A 25,508-nucleotide genomic window follows, 5' to 3' on the forward strand; every position below is an offset into this window, starting at 1 on the left:
TGTCAGCGTTTTTTCTGTTTGAAAATTTCATTCTGCATACTCCTTCAGCTCATGACTCACGACTCTTTGAGATAAAAATTGGAGATCCAGCGAGATTTCATGGAATGATCCGTGGGAGGAGACTTGATGCATTGAGGGGATGAGTGGTAGTCTCGCATATGAAGGAAGGAGGGACCAAGGGGTATAGAGAATTAGAGATGGGAAGAGACATCAAATATCAGACACAGAGCATGGGGGCGAGACATGAAGGTGAGAGAAAAAGAAGTAGTAGGGTAATTTTAGGGTTTAACTTTCATTTTGGGTTAATGTTTTTACAAACTGTGATGGGCTCACAGTTGGGCCTTTTGTTTAAAACTGTTTTCATTGTTTTTTTTACAGAAAAATTATTTTTGTTGTTGAATAAAAGAATAGCATATTTATCAAGTTAAACCATGTTAGAACATAAATTATCGCGCACTGCTTTTTTCATACAAAGAAAAGCTTGCATGGGTTATTGTATCATATATTTCTTTTACAAAAACACAAACTAACATTCTTCTATTTCAATATATATTTTACTAATACGTTTAGTATCATATTAATAATGAAAATAATACTAAAAATCTATAAATGAAAAATTTAAGTAATAAAAATATGTTTTTATTCAATATATTATATAATATTTATTAAGAATATATTATTTAATTACTACCGGTTCAACCTCGGTTCAACCCCGGTTAGACCTTTGAACCTTGAACCTGTGCTTCGATCGGTTCAATGACCGGTCCGGTTTTCTAAACATTGCTTGAAAGAGACATTTCGTGGGCTTTTCGTATTTGTCATTTATTACTTTTAATTTTGTGGATTTTTCTATAGTTACTCGCTTTTGCTAAACCTTGAACCAAACTGATTCTCACTCTTTCTCTCTGCATCCAACAATTCCTCACAAATGGATCTCATCAACCAATACTCAGATGACCAAAACGACGACGACCCAAACCCTAACCCGCCGGAGGCGGCTGAGAAGGAGGGAGATTCCTCCCCGCCCCGCCTCCTCCCCGCCCGTTCCGCCGCCCCCAAGGTAGACGACACCATGCTGGCCCTCACCGTCGCCGACAAGAAAACCCTCTCCAAACCCATCGACCCTACCCAGCACGCCATCGCCTTCAACCCTACCTACGACCAGCTCTGGGCACCCATCCAGGGCCCTGCCCATCCCTACGCCAAGGATGGCATCGCACAAGGCATGCGCAACCACAAGCTCGGCTTCGTCGAAGACGCCTCCGTTGAACCCTTCCTATTCGATGAACAGTACAACACCTTTCACAAGTTCGGCTACGCTGCGGATCCGTCTGCTTCCAATTATGTTGGTGATCTCGACGCGCTTAACCGGAACAATGCGGCGTCTGTCTACAACATCCCCCACCGCGAGCAGAAGAAGCGGAGGATCGAGGCCAAAAAGAATAAGGAAGAAGGAGATAGTGACAATGAGGGTGATGGTGAGGGCGGAGAGATTGAAAACCCGGCTACCGATGCGTGGTTGTTGAAGAATAAGAAGAGCCCTTGGGCGGGGAAGAAGGAAGGGTTGCAGGGTGAGCTGACGGAGGATCAGAAGAAGTACGCGGAAGAGTATGCGAAGAAGAAAGAGGACGAGAAGAGTGGGTTTGGAGGGGAGAAGGCTGAGGTTGTTAAGGATAAGAGCACTTTCCATGGGAAGGAGGAGAGGGATTACCAGGGTAGGTCTTGGATTGCAGCTCCGAAAGATGCAAAGAAGAATAATGATCATTGTTACATACCAAAGAGATTGGTTCACACGTGGAGTGGGCATACGAAGGGGGTTTCCGCGATTCGGTTCTTCCCCAAGTCTGGACATTTGATTCTGTCTGCCAGCATGGATACCAAGGTTAAGATTTGGGATGTTCTCAATTCTGGGAAATGTATGAGGACTTACATGGGACACTCAAAAGCGGTTCGGGATATTTGTTTCAGCAATGACGGGTCAAAGTTTTTGAGTGCGAGTTATGACAAGAATATCAAGTATTGGGACACAGAAACAGGGCAAGTGATATCCACTTTCACTACCGGGAAGATGCCTTATGTTGTGAGGCTTAACCCGGATGAGGATAAGCAGAATGTGTTGTTGGCTGGTATGAGTGATAAGAAGATTGTTCAGTGGGATATGAATACGGGGCAGATAACTCAAGAGTATGATCAGCATTTGGGGGCTGTGAATACCATTACTTTTGTTGATAACAATAGAAGATTTGTTACTTCTAGTGATGATAAGTCCCTCAGGGTGTGGGAGTTTGGTATTCCTGTGGTTATAAAGTATATTAGTGAGCCCCACATGCATTCTATGCCGTCCATAACGCTTCACCCGAATGCCAATTGGCTCGCTGCGCAGAGCTTGGATAACCAGATACTTATTTATAGCACCAGGGAGAAGTTCCAGCTTAACAAAAAGAAGAGTTTTCGTGGACATGTCACTGGTCATGCCTGTCAGGTCAATTTTTCGCCCGATGGACGCTTTGTCATGTCAGGTGATGGTGATGGTAAGTGTTGGTTCTGGGATTGGAAGAGTTGCAAAGTCTTCAGAACTCTCAAGTGTCACGAAGGTGTTTGCATTGGTTGTGAATGGCATCCCCTTGAACAGAGCAAGGTTGCAACATGCGGCTGGGATGGATTGATAAAGTACTGGTAAGTAATTTCTCACCCTATGGCACATGTAATTGAAGAATCTTATATTTAGATATGCTTTGCTATCATAGTTGCTGAATGTGTGCCAGTTTCTTTGTTGCCATCTTCATTAAATTATGCATTTCTTTTCAAGCAAATATGTGTATGTTTAAGTTGGTTTTTACTCAGCAACCTTGATTATATTTCGACCCCAAAATAAGCTAATCCAAACATGCACATACTCTGCCCCTGGTTTATTTCCTTATGGCCTTGATTGTTTCAGTTGATAGTATGAGATTGTAGGGTCAGAATAGTCATTATCAGTTTGTTCGTCTAAGATTATATAAAGATGACTTTATGGTTATTAGAGATTTGAAGCAGATTTTTGTTTGGTAATATATGCTAAAAAACAATTATAAATCTCACTGATTGCCTACACCAGGCGCTAAGATGGGTCATAGGTTCTATGGAGAGTTTTTTTCTCAAGAAACAATGCCTTTAAAGGTCTAGGATTATGGAATTTGAACACCTTTATGTCGGTGATTTAAAAGTAGCCTTGCCCTCACTTACATAATATTACTCATCTTTGAATTATACAAATATGTCTTGAAATCTGCAGATTTCAAATTTAGCATGTGATACAATTTTCAAAAGATCACTTGATGGAATGCTGTCTTGTTCTTTGGTTTTGCAAAATTCGCCCCCTTTTCCCAAATCAAGCATGACAATCATGGCACTGTCAGATGCTGTCAATTCAGTAGGAACTAGGAAGAGAACAAAAGTTGATCCTGATAATGATGTGGATTGTGGAACATATGTACCTTACTGTTGATTGATAAGCATGCCCTTTAGTTCGACCCATTTCAGAATGTTACTTTTAAGATGTCCTGTAGTACTGATAAGTCTTGGTAAATTAATACATATAATAAAAACACGACATAAAATAATTGTGATAGTTTTTGATATTATATGTTTGAATGTTTGATTGACCAGGCACATGTATTTTGTTTTGTTTAGTACACCATATGATAATACCTCATGTTGCATCATATGATACAATATGCTGTACCATAAGATTGGATTTGACACCTGATCCTGCATTGATTGGTGCTCTGGAATAAATAGAATTTAGAAGTAGTATTTTCTGTGAAATCTGCGTCTTCTTAAATTGTCATTTGAGTAAGGCGATAGAAATCCAAGCCCAGGAGGTGTGGAAATAGTAGTGAAACTTGGATACACGGAAGGGAAATATTGGGGGGGGGGGGGGGGGGCTTGTATAATTGACTAATATGGATTCTATCAGGTAAGAGCATGGTCGAAGAATAATCTTGTCAATGACATTAATGAATTATCAAGATTTTAAATAAAACAATGTTGACAATTAATCTATGGTTGTATTTTATGGTCAAGATTAATGCCTTTGATACACTCACTCGATATGCCCGCGTGTGTGTTCTTAATCCATTTTGTTTATTTTTTATAAATCTCTCTACGAACATCAGTTGACTGTTATGGTCTAACTCAAGTTTCTTGATATAGTTGTGTTTATTGAGGCCATTGTCTTTATGTTGGTTTGCAGGGACTAGATTCTCCTGTTTAATGATGCATGGTGCTGGAACCAGGTTGCAGAAGCAGGGTAGACAGACATTGCTTGATGACAAAAGGAGTACCAACACATTGGATTCACATGTTGATATGGTCTTCCTTGGTTAAATGTGCAATGGTATTAGTTGAATAACATTAGCATGAGATTTCTCTCCAGTGATCAAAATACTGAATATTATGATGGTGTCAATGGTCAAGCATTACGTTCTAATTGCAGTGTTGTAGTAACAAAACATAAAAGTTTTTGCCATGTTTATTAGAGATTTTTGTACAATAGTTAAGTAAGTTGGATATTCATATCTGGAATCTTCTCAGTTGTGGCAGTTTAATTACGCTTTATGGCTGGGATTGTTAATACACTGGTGGGTATTGGGTGAACAAAACCCGATCCGGCCCAATCATTCGTGTATTACCCACTTCGTCAAGATCCATAGAGATTCATTTTGCTTTGCAATTTTTTTCACTCTGGTGATTCGTTCTGTTGCTTTGTCAAATTTCTTGTTTTTCCCTTGCTAAAGTGTTGGACTGTTTCACTATTCAGTGAAAAAGGGCGATGAATTGGATTAGAGAAAAGAGATGCTACTTTCAGTTGATTTAGCATCGAATAGGTGATATATTCGAGGAGTTTGATTTATATCCTTCCTGTTTCATTTTAGACTCACTGTATTATTCTTTTTTGTTTTAATTTTATATATTTGGTTTGTTGATCTCAATTATTTGGGTTTCACCGAATCCATTTCTTTTCATGGTTTTCTTATCTAATTGAGTGAGGTTTGCTGTCATCTTCTCTATCATTCTCTACTAGTTTTGTCTACCTTAAAAGCACCTTGTTTTGTGCCTAATTGTAGCAGTGAGCTTAGTTGCTAGATGTAGTCTTAATTATCCATTATTTTTTTTACTTTGTTTACGTATCAAATCTAGTTGAGCTCTTTAGGCTACAAGGGGGATTATTTTCTTTGTTTAGATTAATCCCCTTCCTTGTTCTAATGTTGATATATAAACTTTTGATGGTTGCCTTTGTTTAGTCCTTTAAATGTATAGATTTTCTTTTGTAAATTGAGCTGAATCCACTTCGTTGCTGCGGGCTTCTGTACTTAATTTTGGTGGATGGAAAGATTTGAAAAATAAAGGCTAATGGGAAGACCAAGTTTTTTTTTATCAGTCAAATTTCTCCTCCAAGAATGGAGCTTCCCTCCCCAAATCATATATCCCCCGGCTCTTATCATTTATGTTATCGTTCAGGGATATGAAAAGACTAAGTGATAATGGATACTCTGTTGCAAGGCACTCTTATCAACCCTCCATAAAGGGATCATTATCTTAGCTCAACCTAAGGGTATTTTATGTAAGAGTTGGCGACTGTGAGCTTGATGATTCCACCCGAGATTCTTACATTGATAATGTTCCTTCAAAAGTTCAAATGCTAATTCCCTTCTTGAAGTTAATGGTGTTCGTACGAGTAAGTATTCTGATGGGATTTCAAACCTTTTCAAAAGAGTCAGGATAGATAGAAAAAAATCATAAGTTTTTTTTTATAGGCAAATGTTAGTGGTTAGATGTTAGTAAGTTAGTAAATCTCTTCAAATCTCCCTTCCAGGGTTCGAACCCTGGACCTTCCCCTCCCCAACTTTAATGTCCCCTAGCTCTTACCACTTGAGCTAACCCTCGGGGAGTGAGTCCTCCTACTTCATCCTCCTAGAGCAAGATATCATATGCATTAATTTGTTTATAATGCTCACTCCATTTAGTATGTAGGAGGATAAATTATTACTCTTGTGAGCACCGATAGCATAAGTATGAGTGGTAGTGTGAAGTTTGAGGCATTCGAAAAAGATATTTTATTTCTGGAGTTTTAGAATTCAAAAATGATTCATAGACTTCTATGGAATGTGGATATCCAAAAAGAGAAAGGAAGAGAAGAGAGATTATGATGTGATCTCATAAGAAATGAGAGATAGAAAGAAAACTGAAGTGTATATGAGTGTCTACTATTTAGTAGTCTTTGAAAAAACAATGATGTTGTTGGATAATCAAGTTATTACAGACAAAGGTGGTGTATCAACACTATGTCAAATATAATTTAGGATTAAACCATGAGATTTTTATCCTTAACCTTCTTAGAACCTTGCGAGCAAACCCGATCATGTCTTGCATAGACTCAGTTATTGGACCGTTCATTGTAGGGTTACTTTAGGTTTATAAAATGACCCAATCAAAATTAGGGTGAAATTTTAGTTCCATTTCATACATCCCAAATTGGAGGAGAGCAAAATGAGGAAAATAAATAAAAGGCTAAAATGCATTTTGTGCCCCTGATGTTTCAGGGGCGTGCAAATGATACCCCTCTTCTAATTTTGTCAACGTTTGTACCTTCCATGAAACAAAAGAGTGTAGTGTTTACCCTTCCGTCAATTCAACGTTAGTAAACTAACGGAGGGGCTGACGTGGTTTTTTTTTTTCTTTTTTCTGGCATGCCACGTGGATAATAGTAAAACAAATGGAAAAAAGAGATGAGGGGGATTTGAACTCGGGACCTAGAAGTAGCAAAACACCGATTTAACCAGTTGAGCTACATACATAATTAATATATGTTGTACGAAAATTAAATTTATATCATCTCCTTCATCATCATCAATTTTATATCCTCTTCTCCTTCCTCCTCCTTCTCCATCACAACACACACAGACTCTTTACATTCCTCACCTGGAATGTCACTCCAGTCTTCTTCTTCTCTTTACATTCCTCACAAGCAACATGCTGCGATTCTACACCGATGACGCTCCCGGCCTGAAGATCTCGCTGACGGTGGTGCCGCCTCTCCCCCTTTCGTTCTCTCTGGCCAGCCGCGAGCACCACCGCGCCTTCATCACCATCAAACGACCCTGAACGCGCCCCATGGCCACCACAACAGAGAAACTTTGAAACCCTAACCACCGCACCTTCAAGCTTCGATCTCCGGCGAACCCCTTAGCTTTTGGAGAAACGAATACTACCACTGAACTCCCCTCATCATCAGCTGCAAAACCCATAAAGAAATTCTCCATTCCAACAACCTCCGCCGTAAACCGCCGCCAGCCGCCGCCATCCACCGTCTTCTCCGGCCAACCCTCGCCGGAGGACTCACTGAGCTCAGAACCGTGGAGCTCTCCTTCCCCTCTTGTCAAATTGATAATCAATTTTTGGTAAGGAACTCTAATTTCTTCCAATTTTGGTTTGCCCCTTCCTAAACCCTAACTTTACTAGCTAATCATGTTTTAAAAGCCTAATTTATCATGTAGAAGGAGGAATGTAAAGAGTCTGTGTGTGTTGTGATGGAGAAGGAGGAGGAAGGAGAAGAGGATATAAAATTGATGATGATGAAGGAGATGATATAAATTTAATTTTCGTACAACATATATTAATTATGTATGTAGCTCAACTGGTTAAATCGGTGTTTTGCTACTTCTAGGTCCCGAGTTCAAATCCCCCTCATCTCTTTTTTCCATTTGTTTTACTATTATCCACGTGGCATGCCAGAAAAAAGAAAAAAAAAAAGCCACGTCAGCCCCTCCGTTAGTTTACTAACGTTGAACTGACGGAAGGGTAAACACTACACTCTTTTGTTTCATGGAGGGTACAAACGTTGACAAAATTAGAAGAGGGGTATCATTTGCACGCCCCTGAAACATCAGGGGCACAAAATGCATTTAAGCCTAAATAAAATTGCAGCGGTACATATCTCCCTCATTTTTATCACATCCTACCCTTCATTAACATAGTTAGAGCTTTTCAAAAAAGACATACTTAGAGAATGAAACATAAAAATATTCTATCTTATACCCCTCCCTACCATTAATGCAAGGGATTTTAGGTATTAAACGTGAAGACTTAACAAAAGTTGCAGGGACTCAAATGGTATTTAATATTTAAACAAAAGTGGTTGAACCGGTTGCCATCATCAAATCCTCACCCTTGATTAAATAACAATATATCAACGATTTTGAACTCGTACCGGGTACTTGACCTTAGAAGCCGCGGTTGAACCAATCTTGATCCATTTACAAATTGGGTGGCCGGAAAAAACATCCACCAAACCAAACACACCACGTTTACGTTTGACCTAACCTGGTACCTTAACTTCTCCTCACTTCTCTGTTTGTTTCTTCTTCCTTTTCATGTTTTTCTTCAATGTTTCAATCTTTATTACGGTATCTGTTAGCCACTTTTTAGTTTATTATATTTCACTATATATATTTATTGATTGTGCCAACTTTTGCAATTTAAGAGAGTTTTTTTTTTTTTTTTTCAGTTTCTAACATGTTGTTTGCACTTGCAGTGTTTAGATGAAGTAATCATTGAGGAACCACAGATTTAGAAGCTGTTTACTTCTAGAAATTCAGAATCTTTGGTAACCCTAGCTGAAACCATGGCAGGTGAAACTGAAACCCTAGAAAAGCCTGTAGATGGTGTTTGTACTCTTGGGAGTGATGCTGAGCTGAATGATGATGTGGGTTTGGATGGTTCAGTTGAGGAAGATAAAGATGTGAATTCTGCAGGTGAAGGAGCTGCTGGGGCTCTGGTTGAGGGTTCTGTGGTTTTGAGGTCCTTAGAAGGGGAGAGTGAGAATGGAACAGCTGAGTTGGATGGACATGATGCAACCTTGGATGAGCAGAAGAGCGTTGTTCTCAAGGAGGAGAATAAAATGTCGGGCGAAGAAATTATGAGTGATGTTATTGAGGTTGAGTTGGGTGATAAGCATGGTGTTGAAGGGCAAGCTGACATTTCTGAGCAGATTGTTTCACATAGAGAGCAGGAGGTTGGAGGTGAAGAATTTAATGATGCTAAGAAGCGAAAAACGATGGATGGGAAAGTCCTGAAGCGTGCTTCCATGAAGAGTTCAGGGAAAAATTATCAAGTGAGTTATCAGCTGCCGCCTGAAAAGGAAGGTGAATTTCCTTTGTATGGTATGGTTTGGGGTAAGGTGAGAAGTCATCCATGGTGGCCTGGACAGATATTTGATCCCTCGGATGCATCTGCACTGGCAATGAAGCATTTTAAAAAGGGTTCCTATCTGGTAGCATATTATGGGGATGGAACATTTGCCTGGAATGAAGCATCTCAGCTAAAGCCCTTCAGGACACATTTCTCTTCTATTGAAAACAAGAGCAATTCGGATATCTTCCGGAGTGCTGTAGACTGTGCTATGGAAGAAGTCACTAGACGAGTAGAATTTGGGCTAGCATGTTCCTGTATACATAAAGATACATATGACAAGATTAAAGTCCAGGTTGTAGAAAATGTTGGGATCCGAGAAGAACTTAGTGTGGCGAACATAGTGGATGAATCTTTAAACATTAGCTCCTTTTCACCGGAGAAGCTCATTGAATACTTAAAAACTCTATCTGAGTTGCCAACCGGTGGCTTTGATAGATTGGAGCTTTCAATTGCTAAGGCTCAGTTGCTTGCATTCTATCGTTTGAAAGGTTACTCTTACTTGCCTCAATTGCAATATTGTGGAGGTTTGGAAAATGACATTGACAACTTAGTTGATGATGCTGATAAAAATCGGAGTGAAGTTCATGAGCTGGCAACTCATGTGAGTAAGAATGATGGTCAATCTGGTACAGGAAACTTGAAAACCGAAAATGGTTCTTGTAATAAACATAAACATAATCTGAAGGATGTTGTGTATACACGGAAGAAGAAAAGATTTTCCGAACCAGTTGGCGGGACTTCAGATTCTACTGATGGTGATATTTGGTCTAATGAGGTCACTGATGTTCTGATTACCCCTTCCCTTTCCAAGAAAAGGAAGACCATTGTTGATGTCTCAGGGAAAGATAGGAGCAAATCAGTTTCCCTTGCAAAAGTTTCAAATACTGCCAAACAATCATTTAAAATTGGTGATTGTATTCGTAGGGTTGCTAGCCAACTTACTGGACCATCCTCCATGCTGAAGTGTTCTGGAGCCAAGTCTCAGATAGCAGATGAAGGTGCTGATGATTTTTCTGGAAATGGAACCGATGTCTTCTCCCTTAATCTTGAGGAGGCTCAGAAGTCAGGCTTGATTTTTCATAAAGGATGTTCATCTCTAGGTGATTTGCTATCTTCACTTCAATGGGTAGCACATGAACCTCAGGGAGATTATAGTTTCTTGAATGTTATAGTGAGCTTCTTCTCTGATTTCAGGAATTCAATAACTGTGGGCAATGATTCTGGGAAAGAAATCTTACCTACAAATGAGGTTGGTACTAAAAGGAAGAAACCACTCATAGGTGGATCACCTGAAACATGTAAATTTGATGATCTGGGTGACACATATTTGAAAGACATGGTCATCCAGGTTAGTCGTCGCCGTAGGTCCTATTCCACAAAACGCTATTCTGACAGCAACCATGTGGAGGATCCTGAAAAACCTTCTGGTTATATAGATGAAGAATCCCCAGCTGAACTTGTTTCAAGCTTTTCTGAGTTGGATTCTGTTCCTTCAGAAACAAGCCTAAGTAAGATCTTTAGGCATTTTGGACCTCTAAAGGAATCTGAAACAGAGATTGACAGAGAAAGCAGCAGGGCTAGAGTGGTTTTCAAGAAGCGTGCCGATGCGGAGGTTGCTTTCAGTAGCGCGAAAAAGTTCAACTTATTTGGTTCAGCTCTTGTAAATTACCAGCTTAACTATACTCCAGGTACGTTGTTCAAAGCTTTATCTTTTGCCACAACACATGATCAGGAGATGCATCCTGATCTCTAACTTAGTATGGTCGAAATAGTACGGTAAATAACTTAACTATTTCATATGCATTGTTTTGTGATTGAGAACTTTGGTAGTTTCAATTTTATCCTATATGGAGTTTGCAGTACCATCAATAAGCATAGCTTGAAGATGAAATAATCTTAGTTATTTGTGCTCTAGTTTTGATGTGGGTGCTGATGGAATTATTACCTTACTAGGTCGTGGATAGTGCCGGTGGAACATTTGTAAGGAAGCATGTCAGGTGACTAGCAATCTAGAACAAGATCAGTAGGAGGATGTTTAGACAGCAACAACCTGAGACTTTTTTGGAAGGATTTTGGAAGAAAACAGAGGTATTACTTAGATAAATTTGGTTAGTGATTAGTGATTAGTGATTAGTGATTAGTGATTTTTGGCTTTTATGATACAGCCAATGCATCTTCTGTTAGTTCTAACTACATTCATAGATATATGTGATATTAGGAAATGAAAATTTCTATCTTGACTTTGAGTTGTATATTGGTTCGAAAATGTTGACAAGTAAACCATTCAGTTTCTATGGTACACAGTAATTTGATTTCCTTTCTTCCTTTGTTTAAGCTTGTCAGGGGCAAGCTAATTAACTTTTTTTTGAAACTCGCTAATTATCACTTAAAATTTTGGTGTGGATAAAAATTTGGGTAGAACAACCCTCGCCCAAAGCTTTTGGGTGTAAAGTTAGGCCTAACTCAAATTCTAGGAGCTTTCATTTCCATGCCCTATTTTCACATTTTATTCAGTTTTGACTATTAAAATGTCACATTTATTTCTTGTTTTCGACAATGTTTTACAGAAAACTGTGAACGGTCACCGTTTAACTATTTCCCTTTTTTTTCCAAAACCATGCCATCCTCACATTTGACAGCGCGTGAGACTAATCTTTTGCCACATAGTCAACGCACTAAGCGGTAGGGGCTGTCCAATAAGTTTTTTTCCATTCTCAAGATTTGATAATCGAACCCCCAACTATTTCCTTAAGGGTTTCGTTGAACCATTACACGTCATCCCACTTGGTTTACTATTTCCTTTATAAAACTTTAAAAACAAGATTTTGGGGTGGTTTTAAGTTTTATATTTAAAAGATTCAAAAACGAACACTAAAAAAAATTGCCAACCTGATAGATCCCTAAGCACTGCCATCCAGCACCACCACCAGATGTCAGCAGTGCAAGGTGCCCAACGGTGGTGATGGTGGTCGTAGAAAGTGTCAATTGGCGATGTTGCCAATTATTGTGGAGTGTTGAGGTGATGATGGATGATGAGCAGTGGAGACTGGAGAGTGTCAAGTAGTGATAATAGTGATGGTGGAGAGTGGAAGGTAGGCAATGACGAATGTAGTAGAGGGTGTCAAGTATTGGTGATGGTGGTTATAGTGCATGGTGGAAATAGGAAATGCAAGAATAAAGAATAAGATGGGGATGGAGGTGCTTACTTTTTTAAAACTAATATATACAATAGAAAAATGTTTTTCTGGTTTTGAAAATTTTGTTTATTTCGTTTTAAAATTGAGTTAAAAGTCTTTAAACCTCCATTTAGCAAAACAATTTATTTCAAAATTTGTATTTTAAAATCAAATTGAAAACTCGACCATTCCGTATTGGCACAAAAAAGATCTTGTGATATTTTTTAATTAAAAAAAAAAGAAATAGACATTGAAAAATGAAATGAAATCCAAATAGGCCCTCAATCACACACATATATAAAGTTACTTCATTCATTGATGTCAGTTTCACAAGAAACTCCGTAATTTGTTTTTTAGTCGTTTTTAATTCATTGTATTCCCCATAATTTCATATGCTTAGTCACGAATAATCATTCCTTCACACGTGTGAAGAGGTGGAGGAAGAGAGAGATAAGAAGAAAGTAAAGATGTGATAGATGATTTGATTGATAGTGAAGAGAGAAATAAATAGAAAATGAAGGTGGAAAAGGAGTGAGAGGTGTGTATGTATCATAACTCCTTAGTCACCGTTCACTTATGTCACCACTCTTCTTTCACCCTCTCATTCCATCCCGATTGATTGTTGTTTTTAATGCATGTCTTTTGGCCTTTTTAGTAGTTGTTCATGCGCAGCTCCATAGAGCCGGTTCGGTCTGAAAAGTGAAGAAACGACATGTGAAATATTTATCATTTTTTTTACTCTTAGTTTGTCAGAGGTTATGGTGGAACTTTAGGTTCATTGTTGGAATGTGGAATTTTAGGGGTTTTGCATGACTTTTAATTTATGCATTTAGCTGGGTGTATCAGCTTGAGTGGAGATGTTTTATACTTAATTTACTTATCTATTTTGCATTACAATAGTGCTCTTTAAGATTTATGTTCTCACATACATAATGTATGTGTCATCAGGCAACCTTTGGGAGTTAAATTAAACATCTTTTTTGTCAAAAAAAAAACCAAACATTATTGAAGAATTTGTGTAAATCTAAAGAGACTATTATATTTTTTGTCAAAGGTAATGGAGAAAAAAATTAGACGCTAATATATTTCATAAAAGATATACCAATCTAAAAATATCATTTGAATACTCATCACATTATTAAAAAAGTGTTAAATAATTATCAAAAAAAGAAAATAAAAAATTATAATTTATTTTTTCTTTGTTGGTTTTTGAAAAGAAAGTGAAAAAAGAAGCTGAGTGAAGAGAAAATGTTTAGAAAAAAGTAGATTTTATAAATTGTTTAATATAATAGAAATAGAGGGAAAACATACAAAGAGTGAGGTGGATTTTCCCTCATATTGAAGTTTGAAAATGGTAAAAGTGGGAATAAAAAATGGCTCTCTCTATCTCTCACTTTTGTTCTCATAAACGAGATATCTCATTCTAACTCTCTCTTCGTTTTTTCTTTTTGCGCATTCCACCCTCAACAAATGAAAAATTATTGAGAAATTTGGTTAAATATCGTTAAATAATATAATTTTTTTTCAACAATTAAGGGTGTGAAATGCAACCTCATTTACTAAATTTAAGTTCTTATTCCTAAAAGCCATAAAATCACTTTACACTATCATGTCATTGTCATTTTCATGTTATGATACATGTGCAGAACTTTCATGTTCATATTAAATCAAATCAAAATAACTATTTTCTCTTTAATCAACTATTCAATGAAGCAACAATTTACTTTCCTTTTTTTTTATCAATACTCAAGTTTCTTCAATTAAATATTAACTATAAAAATGTTTATAAATAAATATTATTTACTCAATATCTATAATTTTATATAAAACCATTTTTAGTATTTTTTTTTTCCTAGAAAGTTGCCTAAGAACTATTTTAATAAAAACTTCTTTGCACACAAAACAAAATAACCTAACCCTTTACGTAAAAGAACATTCTATTGATGGAGTGACTTCTTAGGCATGTAATGAACATTGAATTCCATAATTTGTCATGTATAAAAATAATCAGAAGCGCAACCTATGAACCATTGCAAAATTGACATTTGTTAAATAAGTAGTATAACTAAAATTGCATTTTAGAGTCATAAAGCATGTTTGTATAAGTGTATGTTACGTTTGTTCTTATGCAAATGCAATTTCATGCATATCAAGTGTCAATGAAGAAATGATAATTTGTCACATTGAGTTCAATGTGGATATGATAAGCAATATTCTATCATGTTAAATTCAACAAAAATCGACTTTAAGTATAACGGAAATTGAAGCACAGACTTAATGGGGTTTGTGAGCGTTCCATTCCACCACCAATATGCGTCGTTGGATCAGTCTAAGAACCCAAGAAACCTCTCAAAGATGAAGGTGGTGATTCCTCTACTGCATTTTTAATTTAATCAACTAGTTTGTCATCTTTCAACTTTCATCTATAACCTAATTTATAAACCTTCAACTAACTTATCAGCTAATTTTGCTAAGTAGACTCAAAGACAATGACCATCAGGTTTCTTTGTCGCCAATAATTGAGCTGGAAAAAAATGACATGGGAAAATTGACACAGAAATCATTTTCGGGAGACAAGAAAGTAGGAGCAAAAGAAGAACAATAATGGTAACAAAATGATTTCATTCCTACAATATATAATTTAAATGAAGTTTCCAAAGCAGGTGTATCTCACCATCACAAGCTACATGGCGAATCATATGCAAAAAACCCACACTTATCTCTCCGTTTAGTCAGTCAGAAGCTAATTCTGATATATGTATTCAAAAACCTACATGAGCACTGCCACAAAATTCTGACACCCTTGCCTTCTACACCAGAACCTAATTTTTTAAATTATCAAACCATTGTTTCTGTCCATGCCATGTGCACAATCATTTTAAGTGGAATAATTAAGATGAGTGGAATAAGCATCTAATCTATTCATGGCTTTGCATTGAGGGCATGACCAGATGCTGTGGCTGCACCTGCAAATCACAACAGATTAAAGAAAATGTTACTAGTCTTGAGAGCTGTTCTTAACGTAAAACTGTAAGCAAGGAAATCTCAAGTCATGACTATTATGATCTTCAAAGAAAGAGGTCTGCAAAGATGAAACATGCAAAAACAGCAACACATGGCTATCTGATTCTTGCCATTATGAATTATATTTCCGATCATGCAAGAAAGCTATCATCCTAGACATTTTCTGAAGGACAACATAAAGTCCAACATTCTGAGCTCTATGTTTGAACATAAGCCAAATTATAGAAAGAAACCATCCCATAACCTTTTGTCACACGAAGTCTAGTTAGACCTCCAGCATTTTACTTATAGAAAGGTCTATAGAAATGTGTATTTTCTATACGTTACATAAAATGTTTACAAACTTTTAGACACCCATCACCCAACGCTACGAGCACTCAACTAGTGAAAAGACAGAACCACAGCCTTTTGCAGAGGATGGAACATGTAAAATCATATTCATATAACTTCTATGAAGGAGAAAGAAAAGAGGGGACAAAAGATTTGGAAAATCATAGTAACTAAATACATCTGAAAGAAATAAACAAGCAAGAAACTAGCGACTTCAATATTCCCTCTACAAACTCAGGGCAGTTGAGTGTCAAACAGAATGAGTCACAAACCCTGAGTTTGTCCCTTAATTCACAGAACCTAGTAAGCTCGCTTTAGTGAGAATGCAGGGATATGTATCACTTAAAGGATTTCCTGATTACCTTCTTTCTAATAAAGAAAGGGCCTAATTCTATATGTTTTCTTTCGAATGAAGCACAGGATCATGACACAAAGAATATGAGGCACTGCGGTAGGAACATTCACTTCCAAGATCAGGGTTTGGATCCAATATGAGGTACTCAGATGTTTTGCTGGACCCTGCAGCTAGACGCTACTTCTTTGACCACCAATGACAGCATATCTGGGCCAAGATAAATGCAAGAGTCAAACGTGGACCTTCTGTCATCAGAAACAAAGTCTCAATCACATAACAGAAGGCTTGAAGAGTCAAGAGCTTATGAGGATCAGCTGATGATGCATGGTATCTAGAGGTAACTAGGAAACCACTTTACAACTTTTAAGTAATCTTCAAGTGGCTGAGGGACAATTTCAGAGTTGTTTCCTAACCACAGATGTATACAAAGTTGGATTTGAAAAAAAAGTCATTCCAATATTTAGTCAATTTGCATCCACCAACCACAGGTGTGGAGATCCCCTTTTGCTTCAGAAAGTTGTGCTTTAGCAAGCAGGTCATGAATATTCTGTTGTGCCAGTAAGAATGAACCATTCAGCGAATATTTGACCTCTATACCCAAGACTTAACCCAAATTACCTGGCTGATTATGTGAAAACAGTGAATTTGACCCCGTAATTAGCTTCTGAATTAGAGGAAGAGAACTGCCAATAACTATGATATTGTCTACATAGACAAGGACATAGAGAACATGTTGAGACCCAAATAGAGTAAACAGGGAGGGGTAACACTTACTAGGCCGGAATCTGAAGTTGATTGGAGTGCATCAAGGTGCTCAAACCAAGCCCCCGGGGCCTGCTTAAAATCATAGATAGCCTTGTTAAGTTTATAAACTAAGAACTTTTCCTCCACTCCAAACTTTGAGGTTGTTGGATATATAGACCTTTCATCCAAGAAATCATATAAGAAAGGCATTATCAACATCAAACTGCTGTAAAGGCCATTTGCAGGTGAGAGATAAGGCTAAAATTCCTATCAGTGATAGGTTAACTGTAGGACAAACCCCTTTGCCAACAAACCTTGTTTCATACTTGTTAATATAGCCATTAGAATTCTTTTTACACCAGAAGACCCAGTTGCACCCTATGGGCTACCGATGCCAGGTGGAGGCACCAAGGTCCTAGAAGAATTATTAAGAAGGACATCATAATTAACCTTCATAGAATCCAACCATAAGGGATCAGCCAATACTTGCATTATAATTAATGGTTCCATGTCAGTTAAGAGAAGTGTATGGACTTAATACGTTTATGGACATCAGATTTTTACCTAGTTTGTATTGGGTGAATGTTAAGGGGCAGAGACCAGGTCAACTGAATGAGAAGAAGGGGAATAAGAATTGGATCAGGTATTCCTCATAGGAGATGAGGTAACTGTGCATGACTCCAGGGAAGAAGTGGAAGAGGAATGTGACACTGGAATAGAAATGTTAGGTTATAAAGAAGAGGGAACAAAATGTAAATGCATAATAAGAGACCGGAGAAGAGTTTGGAGCAGGAGATTATGAAAACAGATCTAACGGAACTTGAGCTCATAGAAAAGAATAATATCTTTGGAGATAAAGGCCCTACATCGAGATAAAGACACTTGTAAACATTATGGAAAGATGACTAGCCAAGAAATACTCATTCACTAGACCTATAGTCCAGTTTGTTCTAGTTAACAAGGTATGAGAAATGAGGAGCAAGCATAGCCAATGGTCCAAAGAGACCGAAACCTGGAACCTGGTGAAACATCTTGGTGATGAGTATGTCAAAGTTAAGCGAAGGACAAGGTAACATGTTGAATAGGCATGTGGATCTCACGCGTCGATAGAGAGGTGGCGCATTGCAGACTGTGCGGCAGCGGATGGTTGTTATACCATCGGGGTTTGCTGATATGGGCAGGGTGATTGCAACAGTGTCAAGGGTGGCTGACCGCGGTGAGCAGCGGCGAGGTTGGGCGAAAAAAAAAAACAGCGATGATGGCTGGAAAAAGGAACAGATCTGCCAGAGTGAAGGCTCAGCAGGGACAAGAGCCAGAAAGATGAGATAATCCAAGGTTTCTGAAAAATATTTGCACCAATGGACAGTGGATCCACAGGGTAATCACGGATTAGGGTTGGCTCTAGTCAGGCTCTAGACCATGCTGAAATAGAGGGAACATGAGAGACTATTGGGTGAATCGACGGAGTGAATTATATAATACCTGTCAAAAATACAAGATTCATGATTTCACTATTTATAAGTTATAATGATTACCTACAGAATATTATATCATACTTATTTTCCCTATTAACATTATTTTTAACAAAGGTATACAACAGTCAAAAAGACATGGTCCTAAAACTGAGATGGTATAGAAACATGGGAGAGTAAGGACAATGTGCCTATGTTCCATTCAACAGCTCTACTTTGGTAATGAGTACGTGGGTGATGATATTATATGAACAATGCTCCGGTTAGATAAGAGTAAAGAGTCTGAACTCTCCTTCCCAATGTGCTTGGACTGATTTAATGGACTATTTTTAGGAAGCTCAACCATGGCCTATTGGCCTTAAATAATATTTCATATTTTTATTTTATTTTACTAAGAGTGTCTTAATTTCTTGAATCTCTACAATTGAGCATGCATGCATTCAAGAAAGTCAGAGAAAGGGAGTGTTACCTGGGAACCAATATAGTTCAGCGAACCCTGATGAACAAGCTGCCGTATGCATAAACCAACAACACAGAGAAGTACAAATTAACTAACGAATTGAACCTTATTTTCACCAATAAATCATTAGAATAGAAACTCTTAAACCAAAAACATATATCCATAAAAGTTGAGCAATCACACCTGAGCATTTTGACCTGCAATTCCAACTTGATCTCGTCTACCAGATCCATCACCACTTCTAGCAGATCCTTTAGTGTCACCCTATCAGAATTTATGATTCACAGACATTAGAATTTCAACTGGCAAAATAGTCCAAGGTTAATAACAAAGCAATACAAATAAGCAGAGAGGATTTAACTAACCTCCAACTGTGATAATTGCAGACATTTCAAAATCACCGAGCAAATAAAAAAGGTAAAAGAAACAGTCAGATAACTATAAAGCCATAAGGAACGCAATCAAAACTTCAGCATTAAAATGAAGAGGAAAGAAAGAGAACATTATATATCCATTCAATGAAATGGCCCCCAGCCCACCTCTCTCATCCAACCAAACATCCATCAACAACTCAAGATAGACAAGTAAATGAAAAGTAAGAAGAATAAATTCATCATTTTTATGTATCACCAATACTCAACACTTCAAAAGAGTCATTTTCCTAGGATGAGGATCTAATATAGGTGATTCCAATTGTCTCATCAAGTTCTCACAAATATCCACATATTGTCTATGAATTAACCAAAATAAAATTACCTCTCTGTACCTTGCTAGGTACAACTTGAGCGGCTCTATATAGTCTTCAAATCCTAACGTAGCCATCGCCCACAGCAAATCATCTCCATTAATGGTCTTTCTCTTCTCTTTCTGGCATTTCTCACTCGCCCTACAACAACAACCATGTCCAATTCACATAAACAAACAACAAGCAGCCCTAATATCATACCCCCCAACATCAAAGTCATATCACACTGCACTAATCATATGTTCTAAGAAACCCCAATTGCCACACAGTGTTGGTTTCCGACACCATGACACTCATATTTCAGAGGTGTCCGTGCTTCATAGGATCATATCAAACACGCTGAAGAGGCGCGACGCGCACTAGTCATATGTTCTAAGCAACCCCAATTAGGAAAAATTGCAATTTTTTAACTTTTTCAACTTTTTCAAGCATTTCAATTTCAATTGAAATAGTTAGCTATTGGGGCTTACTCGCTGGTAATAAAGCTGATGAATTCAGAAACACATTCCTGCATGGTATCCTTAGCATCCTTAGCAATCTTCCCATTAGCCGGCAAACCCTTCTTCATGATCCGGCTGATATTGGCAATTGGCAGGTACCGGTCCTGTTCCCGCGCTGAACCACGCGGACTCTGCTCGCCGCCACTCTCGTGACTCCCGCCGACGGGGCTGGTTGGTGCATCCGCCATGGCGCACAAAACCCTAAACTCAGAATCGAATCAGATAGATCAGAGAAATAACAACAATCACGAACCAATGCAGTGTGCTGTGTTTGGAAAATTAATTGGTGATGGAGAATGATGAAGATTGAAGGGTGAGATCTGAAAAAAGAAGATGAATGAATGGATGGATGAAGATGAATTGGGTGAAATTGAATGGTTGGTTACCTCTCTGCAAATGGTACGTGAGTGAGTGTGAATGAGAGACAATGAATGATGTTGTGGTGGTTTTGTGTTTGGCGCGCTAAGGAAAGTTCTGATTGGTGGATTCAGGTTACAGGACAAATTGAGGCAGACAAAACAGCAAGAACACAAGGTACTACTATGTTTACCTAAAATTTTTGCTTGATGATGAATTGAATTGATGATAGATATTTTACCACATTAAAATACTCAAACCTATTAAAATAAATAAATTAACTAAAAAAATCTTATTTTAAATGGTTTTTATTTGGTTTGTTTAAGTGTTACTCAACTATTGCGAACGGAAAAAGCTCATTTGTAAACATCATGTCGTTTATTGAAAAATGTGCTATCTTTGTTTTTAAAGTTTTCTTAAATAGATTGTTTAAATAAATACATTTACTTGAATTCAAAAAAAATAAATAAATAAATTTACTTTAGGCTTAATTATACTTTTGGTCTCATATTCACGTGAATGTGTAAATGAGGTTACTGTACTTTAAGAATTGCAGTTTCAATCTCTAATTTTCATTGTTTGCTATAGTTTTGGTCTTTACGTCTCTATACCGTAAAAAAAAACAAATGTTTTTAATGATGTGTCAAATTTTTAATATCTATCTATCTATCTTCTATACTATATATAAAAGAAGAGTTTGTGCAGCCTTGAGGGCAAATTAGGAATTCAATATTCTATTGCACTACAATTGAAATTTCTCTATGGATAATTTAGTAAATTTTAATATAATTAGTTAGAAAACAAATCTTGACCATCGAAATCAAAATCGGCCTTCAATCTTGGCCGTTTATTTCTTTTCTTTTCTCCTTCGGCATTACGCTGGAGCTTGCACGTTTTTGTTCTTTCACCTTCTCGCTTACCCAAAAAACCTTCTCGCCTCCCGTTTTCATTTTCCACCTCTCTAATGGCGTTGCCGTTTTTCTTTTTCCATGTTCCTGCACTTAAAGCTTAAATTCTCATTATAAATTAGGGCAGCTAACTTGGTGGTTGGGGAAAACGCAGCCACATTTGTACTGGGGGTTCATCAAATTGGCGGTTGATTAAGCGTTGGAGGATAACCAGCAAGACGCAGAGGAAGGGAACCGCCAATGCAGTCATGGAGAGTGATAGGGAGAGATAGAGAGGGTTCGAAGGAGGAGGCCAAACCTCTTCATTCGCGGCGGTGGTCGGAGTTCGCGGCCGTTGCGCGCTCACCAGGACGAAGGAGATGGATCCGAGGGGATCTGGGGCTCTGGCTGTGCTCGCGTTTCTTCTTATTTTCCCAGAATTGTTTAGTTGTCGTCTGAATTTTCATCTTATTCTTCCCTAAATTCATTCATCATTCTTATGCATGCTGGAAAAGCAAATCTGCCATCTCTCTTATCAGAACTATTCAATTACTTTAGATCTTATTGTCTGCTTCTTTCTTTTAGACTTTGCTATTTCAGGTATTGTGTTCTAATTATCTCACTGCTATTAGATGCTATCAATCCAAGGTAGACTTCGCAAAATTTACATATGACTCTTTATAGAACTAAAAACCTAAAACCAAATAGTTGTTTGTGATTTCTCATTGTTTATGCAGGAAGTTTCCTCAGGCAAAGAGATCGATGGTAAAAACAATGAGGTATGTTGTTTGGATTTTTCGTGAGGACATTGATCAGGTACAATTAGTATTTAAGTTAAGGGGTATTTTGTGCATCAACTTGACTTTTTCCGACATCTATGTGTCTATCTTTGTGTGTTGTTTTTATTATTTAGATGTGTAGGTTGGTACTAAATGATATCTATGAGAAGTTTTTAATTTTCATTTCTCTCATAATTTAGTGCTTATAGTTTTCCTTTTTCATTTCTCACATTGTTGAGCAGACCTGCAGAATGCTAAAGGAGTTTCCCATTTGATAGATTTATGCAACTATCTCATAAATCTTGAAGATGGTAGTTGGGGCTTAAAGAGAAAGATGCATAACTTATGTCTTACTCTTTAGGCTTCATTGTGATTTGGTTACGACCACCTTATGAAATCTGTTTCGCAAGAAGGATACGACTGTTTTTTCTTGCTTAACAATAAATGTTGTGGTTTTTGGTTGTTGTCATTGCCTGTAAATTAAATCTGCACACTCTGATGTTTTAAATGTGTTGGAGAATGATATGAGGTGTGAATGGAAGGAAGATTCACAAGATTGTTGGGTTAGACCGCTGAAGAATGGAAGCAAGATTGGATTCCGCTGCCATTTATCTATTTTTTCATTGATGTTTCGTAATTGCTTTACCTCTTTTCCACAATCTGGGTAAGCTTTTGATTCATTGATGTCTCTAAATTTTTTGTTTGGGTAGGTAATTTCAAGATATTGGGTCCCTGTATTGAGTAATCACAATAGTGAGAAAAATTCCATAACTCATCGCATAGTTATAGTGTTTTTTTCTTTACCTGTCATCTTATTTTTATTTGATTTTATTGGCAAAACACTGAATAATCATCATTAACCGATGATGATGATTTCATTCTTCTCAATCCTAATTTCTCCAACATTTTCCTTTGATGTTGTTGTTCCAAAGGGGGTTTTGGTCAACAAAAGCAACTGTGGCGTATGTAAACTTATCTTATTAGGTATTAAAGCTCCATTACATGTATATTTTATTTCAATTAGTTATAAATATTGATTGCATCCTAGAATGGGTTTATATTTATGTTTATAGTATGGTTCTATAAACCATTGATCTGTTATGTTATTTTTCAACATGGAAAGTATGTGGTCATTCCTTATAAGCCTATGGTTCCGTCGGTCAACTCGACAGGGTAGAGCAAACTTGCGCATTTTCTTGCGCAGGAATATCAAATAACAATCAGTTTGCCAGACCAGTACCTCAAAAGTTGCTAAGCACCCTAAACTTTAGGTAAAAGTTGTTAAGCACCCTAAACTTTCTGTAAGAGGGAATAATTATGTACTAAGTACCCTTTTGAGTCTAAATCATGTGCTGCTGATTTCTGAGCTCATTTTCATTATTTTTTCGCCTGATATAAAGTTTCATGAAAAATAGGGAAAACATCCAAATTTGAGTAAAACATATTAATCAAATCAGAGTTTATCTCATTAAGTTTGATTTTTTTTTATTAAATTAAATTTCTTGCTCATTATAATAGAGGTATTTTCATTTATCTGATCAGCTTTATCAGCTTACCCATCATGTGTGTTTTTACTTATTCTAACTTATGTCTCTCACCTGTAACTCCCCTCCATAGATTTCTCTTTGTTTGACTTAAACTTAGTTTTTTAGGATAAGGCTTTTGACTTAGCAGGGTCTGGCAATGAGGCTTTTCACATAAACCATTCTCAAATTTGGGAGCAATAGTGACATTGCTATTTTGGGCACCTTTGTGGCTTCAATTGTAACTGGTGTCTTGGTGTAAGTTTTATTCCCCCACCCCCCTTTCCCTATTAAATTGGTAACTTTTACACTTATTAGTTATACACGTATCACATTTGGGTGGTTTATTAGGATTATTCTTTTCACTATTTATGTTTTTAACCTCAATGCTGCAATTATCTTTGGGGGTGATTGCTGAGGAATTTCCTCGCAGATTGTTACAGTAAGTATGTAATTTATTTATGCCAAAAACATGGGATTTAAGTGTTGTCACTGCTTTAATTCATTTTTTGTTATACACAGACTCATTTTATGTTTTTCTTGCAGACAAACTCTCTTTTGTTGGTATATTTTCTAACTTGGAAATGGAGTTATTAATCTTTTACACACTGAGCAAAATATTCTGCTGAGTTATCAACTGAAGGGCACTGTGTGATGAGATATACTTTGGTAATAACTATGGCATGATTGAGACACTAATTATCACATTAGGAGAATAGGAGGAGAGTCAAACATGTCCCATTTGAAACTGCATCATAGTAGAGCAAATTTGGAGGAAAGTGAGGTTATATGTATTTTTTAACCATTTTTTTAATGACAGGTTTCTATTAGCAGCAAAAAGTCTAAATTTTGTCTTTGAGAAGAGGCTGAAATAGTACCGATTGTAGTTCTCTATACAATATTTAATGCATATGTTGCCAATTTAAATGTCCACTTATCTCTTATGCAAATGATTAGAGGACCAGTGTAGATTTTCCTTTTTTCATCATGCTGAACATATTCACCACCTTCACCTTTGTTTTGTCTGAAACCTTCTTTAGCTTGAGAAGGACTAAAATTTGACATAGACCCAGTTTCAATGTATTGAAAATTCACAAAACCATGTGCAGTGGAGGAGTTTTGGAAGGAACAACATTACAACCAATAGTAGGAGAGATAAGTAAGCCAATGCAATCACCCTCATGGTCTCAAGGAACAGATTATGCATGGAAAGGAAGACCTGTAGCTGCTCATAAGTTTCTAAATAATAAAAAAAGAACATGCTTCTTTAATTTTTGGACCAGATTCAAAAGGGGTAACCAAACAAAATCAAAGAAAGAAAACTTAAAGGTAGATTGTAGATGTGGTTTCCTTTTTCCTCCTTTTAGCACTCATTTTAATTCCTAAATTGTTTCCTAAGCATCCAGAATTTGATGAGGTGATAATACTAGAATCACTTGATAAAAGATCTAAAGAAATGTTTGAATGGTCAGACGAAGGGAAGTTGACGTGTTCAATGTAGCAAAATTTATCCCTTAAAAAAATTGCTAATTTTTGTTTTTTTTTTTTTTTTTTGAGGTACCAAGTGAGTTTAGCTGCAAAATCTTTGTTCTTTTGTTGTTTAAGGCAGAATGCATAAGCTCATTCTATCTCACCTTTTAAGATATTATCTAATGATTCAGTTAGCCCAACATAAGCACATTGTAAATCAACTTAAATGACAAATAGAAGTAGCATTCAGGTGTTAATATGACAAGTTTCCTCACAGTCATGGCAGGGGTATAGCTACATGTGGGTTTGTTGCGAGGCCAAAGCAGCATTAATGCGTTTATTGATCGTGTAAATACAATATCTCACACACACATTGATGATTATATTAAAAATATGAAATTCTCATCCTTAATAATAAATCATCTGTCCTCGAATGATAACTCAAATGGTAA

The 25,508-nt window shown here is 37.1% G+C and overlaps 3 protein-coding genes across 6 annotated transcripts; 2 read left to right on the forward strand and 1 right to left on the reverse strand.

Annotated features, from left to right (window-relative positions):
• Window positions 1-850: 850 nt before the first annotated feature.
• Window positions 851-4,739, forward strand: LOC130717712 (uncharacterized). 2 transcript variants are annotated; one of them, XM_057568050.1, is made up of 2 exons: window positions 853-2,676; window positions 4,235-4,739. In XM_057568050.1, the coding sequence occupies exons 1-2, from the start codon at window positions 929-931 to the stop codon at window positions 4,239-4,241; spliced, it is 1,755 nt and encodes a 584-aa protein (XP_057424033.1). In that variant the 5' UTR covers window positions 853-928; the 3' UTR covers window positions 4,242-4,739. The 2 variants fall into 2 exon arrangements, with proteins under 2 accessions (XP_057424034.1, XP_057424033.1); XM_057568051.1 differs by lacking the exon at window positions 4,235-4,739 and having other exon boundaries at window positions 851-2,680.
• Window positions 4,740-8,211: 3,472 nt separating this feature from the next.
• LOC130717962 (PWWP domain-containing protein 5-like) lies at window positions 8,212-11,555 on the forward strand. 2 transcript variants are annotated; one of them, XM_057568379.1, is made up of 3 exons: window positions 8,212-8,367; window positions 8,576-10,922; window positions 11,188-11,555. In XM_057568379.1, exons 2-3 carry the CDS (start codon window positions 8,666-8,668, stop codon window positions 11,196-11,198), a joined length of 2,268 nt encoding a protein of 755 aa, XP_057424362.1. In that variant the 5' UTR covers window positions 8,212-8,367; window positions 8,576-8,665; the 3' UTR covers window positions 11,199-11,555. The 2 variants fall into 2 exon arrangements, with proteins under 2 accessions (XP_057424362.1, XP_057424363.1); XM_057568380.1 differs by lacking the exon at window positions 8,212-8,367 and adding an exon at window positions 8,370-8,447.
• Window positions 11,556-14,994: 3,439 nt separating this feature from the next.
• On the reverse strand, window positions 14,995-20,610 carry LOC130716870 (nuclear transcription factor Y subunit B-1-like). Of its 2 annotated transcripts, none has more exons than XR_009012212.1 (7): window positions 20,427-20,610; window positions 20,011-20,241; window positions 19,161-19,681; window positions 18,979-19,059; window positions 18,805-18,843; window positions 16,894-16,953; window positions 14,995-15,376 (listed from the first exon to the last, which is right to left on the reverse strand). XR_009012212.1 is itself a non-coding variant. In XM_057566895.1 (7 exons), the coding sequence occupies exons 2-7, from the start codon at window positions 20,226-20,228 to the stop codon at window positions 15,329-15,331; spliced, it is 522 nt and encodes a 173-aa protein (XP_057422878.1). In that variant the 5' UTR covers window positions 20,229-20,241; window positions 20,427-20,610; the 3' UTR covers window positions 14,995-15,328. The 2 variants fall into 2 exon arrangements, 1 of the variants encoding a protein (XP_057422878.1); XM_057566895.1 differs by lacking the exon at window positions 16,894-16,953 and having other exon boundaries at window positions 19,161-19,166; window positions 19,552-19,681.
• Window positions 20,611-25,508: the final 4,898 nt, after the last annotated feature.

Source organism: Lotus japonicus, chromosome 5, assembly GCF_012489685.1.
Source record: "Lotus japonicus ecotype B-129 chromosome 5, LjGifu_v1.2".
Taxonomy (NCBI): Eukaryota; Viridiplantae; Streptophyta; class Magnoliopsida; order Fabales; family Fabaceae; genus Lotus; species Lotus japonicus.

Bases quoted from the DNA above. Each gene is read 5' to 3' on its own strand.
- LOC130717712 (XM_057568050.1), top strand. From the start codon at position 929: ATGGATCTCATCAACCAATACTCAGATGACCAAAACGACGACGACCCA.
- LOC130717962 (XM_057568379.1), top strand. From the start codon at position 8,666: ATGGCAGGTGAAACTGAAACCCTAGAAAAGCCTGTAGATGGTGTTTGT.
- LOC130716870 (XM_057566895.1), bottom strand. From the start codon at position 20,228: ATGGCGGATGCACCAACCAGCCCCGTCGGCGGGAGTCACGAGAGTGGC. The intron at 19,682-20,010 runs GTAAGCCCCAAT...TTGTTGTTGTAG, and splicing joins ATCAGCTTTATTACCAGCGA to GGCGAGTGAGAAATGCCAGA. The intron at 18,844-18,978 runs GTGTGATTGCTC...TGCATACGGCAG, and splicing joins TTGCAGGTCAAAATGCTCAG to CTTGTTCATCAGGGTTCGCT.